Here is a 9719-nt window from a genome sequence, read left to right as displayed (position 1 = left end):
TAAGAGATAGAAATCTATTAACGATTTTGATAATTATTCCAATATTGACACTAATTTCTTTCTTTTTTTTTGTTTGTTTGTTAACAATGTTTTTCAATGAAACAAAAAATTTCTCTGTGTAAATTTTATTTCCATTTCCATTGACTAATTTTAAATTCTAATTATTTTACAATCGTTGTTGTTGTTGTTGCTGTGTTATATCATCATCATAAATTTTTTCTTTTTTCTTGCACTCTATTGATCTATACATTTATTGCAATATCAACAACAACAACAACAACAAAAAGTTGTTGCTGTTGGAATAAATCTCATAAAATAAATTTCACAACAAATAAGAGACAAAAAAAAAATCAACGAAATTTTATTTTGTTACTTAACAAAACGATAACACATTGTCTTTTCTTTTCTCGCCGAGTTTCAATTCAATTCGTTGCCAGAAAAAAATGATGATGATGATGATGATGACTTTTTTTTCGTATCTGTATTTGTAGGTGAGGTCAACATACACGTGTTTTTATTTTTATTATTATTGATAATGACACACCTTGTCTCTTCTTTTTTTTTTTTTTTTTGATTTAGATTAAAAATGAATTGGATGAATCACCGAAACACACAATATATTTATGATGATAAATGATCCATCATTGACCCGAATTTAAACATAGATTGTATCAATCAATCCGTTTGGTAAAGAAATTTTTTTCCCCTTCTAGAAATAAAAATTTAAAATGAATTCAAGTCTATTATTGACCAATTCTCTGATTAATAATAAAACTCATTATTCATTGTAATGACCATTATTATTTAGCCATGACAATGTTTTCAAGCATCATCGTTTTCTTTTTTAGATTTTTTGTTTCTGTTTTGTTTTCAAGGTTAAAATAAATATGTAAATAAATTAAATCCTACGCACAGGCATCTTTTATTAATTTTAAATTTAATCAATTTAGGCTTATTTGTGACCGATAATTATAGAATTTGAACAAACCATCAACGTCAGTATGTGTGTGCGTGTGTGCATTGAAATATTTTGGTTCTTCGATCCAAATCTGTAGAGACGTTTCTAGAATATAATTTTGTTGTTGTTGTTCATATGATTCTTTTGAGAAAATATAAAAAAAATCAGTCACTATGGTGACCAAGAGTGTAGGAATAAATGTCCAAAACAAATTCCCTAATTTTTATTATATATATATTGAAATTCTGAAATTCAGTTCCGGGATCGATCAAACAAATATATATATATTGATTCCATATTTCATTTTGTAAATAATAAATCCATTCACAAGTAACAATAACGTTTGGGAATGATGGCTGATGAACAACGACAACTTTAAAAATCAAATGGTCATAAATTTTTAATAATCATTCACATGTGATTGTATAGTGATGATGTTTGACCAAACAACCACTATGAATGGCCATTGAATATATTAAATGAAATATTTATTAATTTTTTCTTCAAATAAATTATCCATTAAATGAAAATTTTTTTTAAAAAAAATAGAATGTGGAATTCCAATTCGATACAAATGAAAAAATCAAACGAGTAAGTTTATTTTCAATGTTTTTTTTTGAAATATCAACGTTAATTATGATAATTAAACATCATCATCATCATCATTATCACTAGTATAATCGGATCATACAATAGTCTTCGAGATCCTCATCTAAAAATTCATTTTCGTAAACCACAAATCAGACGTCATCTTCTTAAATCGAATATTGTGAGTATATTTTGTCTATGTTTTTTTTCTCTTTTCTATGTAGGAGATGTTAAAATGATTATGATAATAATCTAATCACAAATATATGTTATGCAGATCAGTAAAGATAATAAAATTGTTGATGAAATATCAAGTACGAAACATAAACAAAATGTTGAAAGAAAACATCGTCGTGAATTGTATCGAATATTAAATGAAATGGTACAGAATGGTGATGATAACAATTATTCGAATCATTACGATTCCATGATCGATACCAATGAATTACTTGATCATGCAAGATCTATTGTTGCTAAGAATGGCAACAATGGTAAAAAATCTGATCAAACAAATCCAGATCAACAACGAACAATTTTGTTACAGAAACTTGATCGAATGATTAAAACAATAAAAGAACATCATGAACAAGGTAGACATCATGAAGATTGTTGTTGATTTATATTTATTTTAAAGCAAAATTTTTCTAGATTCCAATAAAACAAATATTAGAAATAGAAATTTGGAACAAACCAAATGTAAAAGTCTTCATGATATTTCTACGGGTGAATATCAAGAATCAGCTGGTATAGCTATTGCAAAACAGCCCTGTCTATCAACGCCACAATTGTCCAGATTATCGATTTCAAAACGTCCTAAATCTTCATATGGTAGATCAAGACTACAACGTAGCATTTCACGTGATGAATCTATTTCCAATGATAATAAAGTTGATCATCATACGAAATCAATGTTTAATATGAAAAAATCAATCAGCTTGGCCACTGTACAATTACCAGAAGAACATGATGATAATAAAGATGATGATGAAATCAAATCATTGGATGGAGAATCATTTGATGATTCGTCCAATGATGATAATTATGATGATGACGAGCTTAAAACGCCATCTCCAGTTTCTCCATTTAATTATAAATATTATAATGGAAAGAAAACATTATTTGCTATGGATATCGCTACGACAAGCAGTAGTAGTGGAAGTTCAGGTTCAATTTCAAATAAAAAATATTATGCATTCGATAAACGATTTATAAAGACATGTACATCTGGTAAGCAACGAGTAAAAATGATTTTACGTTATAATGGTCTAAATGGTGCCACCAATATTGGTGACAAACGTAATATCAAAGTTTATCAACAAATAACTGTTGGTGGTAATTCTATTCTTATTTATGATGGATTTGTCAAACCGAGAGGTATGTAATTTTGTGAATTTGGCTGTATAAAAATTAAATATATTGAATGAACGTTTTTTTTACAGAAACATTCACATTCGACATACGACCACATATAAACAATTCATTTGCAATAAACATTCTAGTCAATGGTATAAGAGATTTACGTCTGAATACATGTTGTGAACGGAAACATCGACCTGGAACAACATTATCACATTTCACTATAATCGATGTGATTGGTAGTAGAGCCTGTTTCAATTGTCAAATAATGTTTGCTGATTACCATAATGATCATCATGTTCATCATGATCAAATACAAACAACGAAACAACAAAATCAACAACAACAAATAGTGATGATCAACGGGGCATTGTCATTAGATCACTATCATCAAAATCATTACTATGATGATGATGAAAATGTTAATATTAAACATCATAATAATATCAACAACCGTAACAATGATAATAACCATGAATCCATGAGTGAAACGCCAATAACACCAAATAGAATTCAAATAGATTTTCTTCCTATTCCAATGATGAATGGTAAAAATAAAAATGTCCATGAACAAGAACAAAAGGAACAAATGAAAACAACCTTGGATCATAATTTGAATAGTTTTGTTGTCCATAATGAGAACGGTCATCAAAATTATGATGATAATAACAAAGGTGATGAAATATTAGTACATGATACGGAAAATATCCACAGGAATTCGAATATTATAACGGAACAATCATCAACAATAACATCAGCTATAAAGTTAATGAATAATGTTGAAAACCATGATAATAATAAAACAATGATGATGACCACAAGCGGTCAACATTCAATGGACAATTCAATGAAAATAATAGATGATTACAAAAAACATGATAGAACGATTCGTTTCGATTCAGCAACGAATTTGAAAAAAGTTACTAAAGAAAATTTATTGCCAATGATTAATGATGATGATGAAGAAGATAATGATGATGATGATGATGATGATAATTATTATGCCATAGATATCGACAGTGAAACTATGCCACAGATTTTCATCAACAACAATCATTCGAATTCTGATGATGATGATGATGATGATGAATAAAATAAATGATCATTTGTTTTTCATTTCCTTTCCAATTTATTTATCTCAAACAAAAAATAAAGCATTTGATCAACAAAACGATTCTAAATTCTTTAATTTCAGTCCAACAAATAATCCATCAGTAAATTATCTTGTCTCATCATTAATGATAATAATAAAAATAATTTTGATCGATTGTTGAAAATAAAAATTTACAATTTGTTTTTTTTGTGTGTGTGTGTGTGTGTGTGTGTGTAAAACGATAATAATAATAATCTCTGCTCGATAATGATGAATAAATTGATTTGTTTTTGTTCGATTTTCAACAGAAAATATCATGAGAAAATATATATTTTTTTTCATCACACTAATAATTCAATATTATTAGTGTGATTCAATAACGATGAATTTTTTTTTTGTCAAATAAAATATTTACAACAACAACAACAAAAAAAATTGAATGAAAGTACAATAGATTCTTTTTTTTTGTTTGTAAAAAAAAAAATGATTCAAAACGAAAACAAATTTAAAAAAAAAACAATTGAATAAATGAATAATTCGGTCCCACTAGTTTTTTTTTGATTCAATCTTGTAAAATTGGATATAAGGTCTTTAAGGTGTGTGTGTGTGTGTGTAATAAGTTCTTAAAGTAATATAATGTTTTCTAAAATTTGACTATAATTTTCGATGATTAGCTGTCGATGCTTGTAATGCTAATGTTTTGGCAAAATCAATCTGAGCGTATGGAACAGTTGTGGTCGTCGTTGTAGTTGGGATTCCTATTGTTTGAGAAAAATTTGAAACACCATTATTATTCGATGTTTTCAGATTGTTTGTTGAATTTCGTCGAATTCGATTCGAATCATTAACGATTCCATTATGACTATCATTATTATTATTATTATTGATTATCACGAATGAAAATTTGTCATTAATTTTCGTCATATTTGCCGGAATACATTGACCATTTATCGCGACCATACTAGATGATGAATATTTTCGATTGATTAATGAATCAGCATCACCACCACCACCACCATTGACATTATTGATTTGATCACCATCTGTATCCACAAGACTGTTAGGCTGCTGTGGTTGTTGTTGTTGTTGTAGGCTATTATTTGTATCAATATCACCGTCAATTTTACTATTCAAATCTAATTGAACATAGGATTCTGGTGTGACCACTCGGGAATTATTATTACTAAAACGATTTTTGAATCCTGTAAAATAACAACCAAAAATAAGAAATTTGATAATTGATCATAAAATAAAATCATATACCACTGATCGTCGATTTTCGATTCTTAATCACATTCTGATCAAAATTGACATAACAAAATGTTCCCAGATTATCTGATTCATCCATTTTGGCTTGAATCTGTTCCAACTTTTTTGCATTTATCATGTTCATATTGTATGAATGTAAATGATGATGATTTAGATAAAGATGATCATGATTAGAATCACTACTTCTTCGAATACGATTGTTTTTTGTGTCATTATTATTAATAGTAGTATTTCCAACATTCGATGCGTTGACATATGCATGTGATGTAGAACTTTCTTTTCGCATCATTGAAGAAGGCAATGTACGTGAATCGTATGAATGATTACCGATACCGGATGATGACCATCGATAATTATGACCAACACCATTTAATTCGGTTTCATCTAATGAATGTTTTGATCCAGTCAAACGTGATGATGCTCCACTACTGTTGTGTGACATTGGATTTGTGCTATAATAGTTTGGCTGTGATTTCATTTGTCCATTTATCACAGTCGAATTGAGGTATGTATGTACACCTGTACTACTCGATGATCTTGTTGTTGGCATCTGGCTATTAACGGGTATTACATGATCTAAATTTGATCCAGGTCTACTCAAATCATTTGTAAATGATGTCAAATTCTGATATTCATGTAATGATAATGGACCATTGTTGGACAGTGAAACCAAATCATTGCTCATTTGTGAATGGGAATGTGACAAATGTTGTTGATTGGCGCTATTATTATGAATCTGATTAATGGAACTGGACATTACTCCAATCTGCTGAACTAATGTATTCAACAATTGATCGGCACGTGAACATTCAAATATATGATGTCCTTGTCCAGTTAAACATTTACGACCACATTCAAAACTAAACCATCCATCAGAACAGCCATATCCACGAAGATATCTATTGAATAAAAAAAAGACGATCAATAGTTACACAAAAAATCATTAAAAGAAAAAAAATCTCACTTTAATGGCCAATCAAGGCGTTTATTATCCCCATATTGGAATACCAATTCATTATCGGTTATTTCAATTTGACCAGATTGTCTTAGTCCATTCAATGAAAGATATGTGGCCTGTTAAAAAAAATCAATCAGCTTTATATTTCAATATTCAAAAATCAAAATTACCTCAAAAATACGCCGCTGATTTGAATTGTCATTTGCATCACGATGACGATTTCTAGCAGAATCATTGACAACTCCATTACGATTAATCATTTGAACATTATTATTCGATTTCGTTTTCGAACGTTTATTATGATTTGAATATGCACAACCCATTTTTGTCCGTTTTGTAATTATTCGGATATTTGTGTATGTTGAAAAGATCAAAGATAAAAAAAATCACATTCATGGATCGTAAATGGTATTCAATTTTTGTTTCAAATATTTAACTCTTCAACTTTCGTTGTTGTTGAAATTAAATTTTTTCTTTTCTTTGTCGTTTTGGCTCGTATTTTGTGTATCGTGTGTTTATTAGATTGACGTTGTTCATTTATCGAATCAATGATGATTACAATGTTATATGATCCTCATCACCACCACCATACTATCCATGATAATCAAATATAATCTTGAGACGAAAAAAAATATGGAAACTTTTTGTCGCCGTCTTGAATGATATGATGATGATGATATTTCTATATGTTTTTTACAATTATTATTTTATCATAGAATTTCGATTATGTCGCGACGTTTTTTTTTTAAATGTTTTTCTTTCACAAGAAAAAAAAAATATAAATATAATTTTGATGATGATGCTTGATGATAATCGTTGCCGTTTTTTTTGTTTTTTTGTTTTTGTTATTCGTCAGATGCTGAATAGCTGTGTGTATTATTATGCACATAAAAACAAAAAAACATTCGATGAATCGTCCAATAGGATTATAGTCGATAGTGATGATGTTTTGTTGTAAATGTTTGAAGATTTTTCATTGCTAAAATTGATTTATATTTTGTTGATTATAATCGTTGATACTGATCGGCTGTTTTTTGGTTGTGGTTGAAAACAATTTCGATTGCATTTACCACCACACAATCATCGAAGCAGTTATCAACAACAACAAAAAAAACAAAATCGAAAAAATAAAATTCGAATGATTCGAATGGAATTTGATTTAAAATGAATCATTCTTTGGAAATTAAATCATTTCACACTGTGGATGTGTTGACAATAATGATTAGGTTTTTTTTTCGTTTTGCATGTACCGATCGACCGAATCAAGTGGTTAAAGTGAGAACGATAAAAAGATGAAAATGAGAAAAAAAATTCAATGTCATTCGAAAAAAATTATATTCGATTCAACAAATAATTCAATGGATGACAATACAAACAAACAATGGATTACGATAACGATGACGATGTTAATGGGTAAAAATACCGTTCCTTTTTTTTCTTAGAGAGTAATCAAAATGGAAAATTTCTTCAACTTTCAAGAATTACATTGATTCGAATCATATCTATTCATGATATGTAATATTGCGACATTTGATCAACAATATACTTTGACAAAAATTTAGATTCTTCGTGTAGAAACTGATTCTGAATCGTCAATAATTGTAAACGTTTATTGATTGATGATGATGATGATTTCATTGTTGTCATATACATTCAATTTTTTATGATAGTCAAATGAATGGTATGCTTGTTTCAGTTGAAATATTGGTCACGGATTAATTGTCAATTTTTTGTTGTTGTTGTTGTTGTTGTTCAAATAATAATAAAAGAAAATAATTCTTGTTATTTTTTCATCACAGAAAATTCTTTTATGTTTTCATTTATTGTCGTTATTGTTGCTGTCGCCTTTGTCGTTGTTGTTGTCGTTGTTGTTGTCGTCGTCGTCGTCGTCGTCGTTTTTCTTTTAATCACGTCGTCGTTGTTGTGGTGGATTGTATAGATTTTTTATTTCGATAATAATCATATATATATATAAAAAGAGCTTATATGATATTTGCTGATGCTGATGATGATGATGATGATGATGAAAATTGAAATGCGCAATGTATGCAATATACAACCACCAAATAATAAACAACACAACAACAACAACAACAACAAAAAACACTCGAAAGAAAATTCATGTGAAACATATAAAAATTGCTATAATGAAAATTGATATAATCCCAAATGTCCTTGATAATTTGTACCATCCGCCGATAGATGGCGATAGATTAGAGTGAATTTTTTTTTCTGTTTGAGAAACAAAATTTATTTTTTTCAAAATAATCGTCTTTTTTTTTAATACATTAGAAATAATGATAATGATGATGACCACAAATATCAATCAATCAATAAATTGATTGATTGATTCATTGTGAATAATTCGAAATAATAATTGAAATTGTGCATTTGTGACAAATTTTTTTTTCTTCCAGATGGACAGCATCGAAAAAGAAATTCCTTAGGATTTAGATTTTTTATTATTATTCATCGATTTTATGCTCTGATCAAATGTTCCAGTCATGATCCATTTTCTATGGGGGGTTGGTATTTTTAAATAATCAAAAATTCAAACAAGCATGAATTTATTTACATTCGTTGTTTCCAATAGTTTAGACCAATAACTGGATATCCACCGCCAGCTTTACTAAAAAAAAAAAAATTTTTTTTTTTTATCATTTCTTAAAATTATAATTTCAAGAAATATAAATCATCATCAATCATTTAAACAATTACTTACTAATAAATTTTGTGATCACGATTAAATCTTGTGATAAATGCATCAGATTGATGATTGAAAAGTTGACTGATTATCATCGATATTATTACCATCACTGTAATTAATGAAATTGATGATGATTTTTTGTTGCATGAATTTTTCATTGAATTCATCGTAAAAATGGATGTTCAAAACTAAACTATACTGACATGATATATCAACATATGTCAACCATCTTTGTTTTTTGATGCCATTATGACCATCTCCAAAGCTCTCTATCGACATTTTTTTTCCGAAAAAAAACAAGTATAATAAGGATGACTATTTTTCCTATGTACAATTGTGTAATATATATATATGTTTTACCAAGACATTGTTGCCACCAATTTATTATTTAAGCCAAATCTATTATCTTGGTTGGATGGCCAAATACTACAAGCCAACCAACGGCAGCACAACATATTTAAACGGTGAATTCAAGCACGAAAAATATTGTCATAATTTTTCATCATCATCATCATCATCATCTCAGATTTCACCAGATTCGACCTGGAAAAAAAATGTGAGAGAAAAAAAAGAGAACTACATTTACCATACAAAGAAAAAAAGACACAAATATCAAGATCAATTTTTTTTCCGTTCAAATTTTATCGATTCATTTTATTTTCTGATTGCAAATGATTAGTTGATGATTAAAACAACAATGAATTTGAATCAAATGAATCAATCAATTTCTAAGATATTTCCATTCAATGATTCATTATAATAATCAAGTTTAGTATATAGAGATAGTGTG

At 28.3% G+C, this 9719-nt stretch overlaps 2 protein-coding genes across 2 annotated transcripts; one reads left to right on the top strand and one right to left on the bottom strand.

Moving 5' to 3' along the window:
- The first annotated feature begins 999 nt into the window (after positions 1 to 999).
- Positions 1000 to 4073, top strand: LOC124493449 (uncharacterized). Its single transcript, XM_047056525.2, has 5 exons — positions 1000 to 1549; positions 1634 to 1727; positions 1824 to 2136; positions 2195 to 2920; positions 2986 to 4073. The coding sequence occupies exons 1-5, from the start codon at positions 1482 to 1484 to the stop codon at positions 3993 to 3995; spliced, it is 2211 nt and encodes a 736-aa protein (XP_046912481.2). The 5' UTR covers positions 1000 to 1481; the 3' UTR covers positions 3996 to 4073.
- A 365-nt stretch (positions 4074 to 4438) lies between these two features.
- LOC124493446 (uncharacterized) lies at positions 4439 to 8263 on the bottom strand. Its single transcript, XM_047056523.2, has 4 exons — positions 6393 to 8263; positions 6229 to 6338; positions 5259 to 6163; positions 4439 to 5197 (listed from the first exon to the last, which is right to left on the bottom strand). The coding sequence occupies exons 1-4, from the start codon at positions 6543 to 6545 to the stop codon at positions 4650 to 4652; spliced, it is 1716 nt and encodes a 571-aa protein (XP_046912479.2). The 5' UTR covers positions 6546 to 8263; the 3' UTR covers positions 4439 to 4649.
- Between the last annotated feature and the right edge of the window lie 1456 nt (positions 8264 to 9719).

Source organism: Dermatophagoides farinae, chromosome 6 (genome assembly GCF_024713945.1).
Source record: "Dermatophagoides farinae isolate YC_2012a chromosome 6, ASM2471394v1, whole genome shotgun sequence".
NCBI lineage: Eukaryota > Metazoa > Arthropoda > Arachnida > Sarcoptiformes > Pyroglyphidae > Dermatophagoides > Dermatophagoides farinae.
The sequence above is the reverse complement of the archived record's forward strand: the minus strand, read 5'-3'. Positions and strand labels throughout refer to the sequence as shown.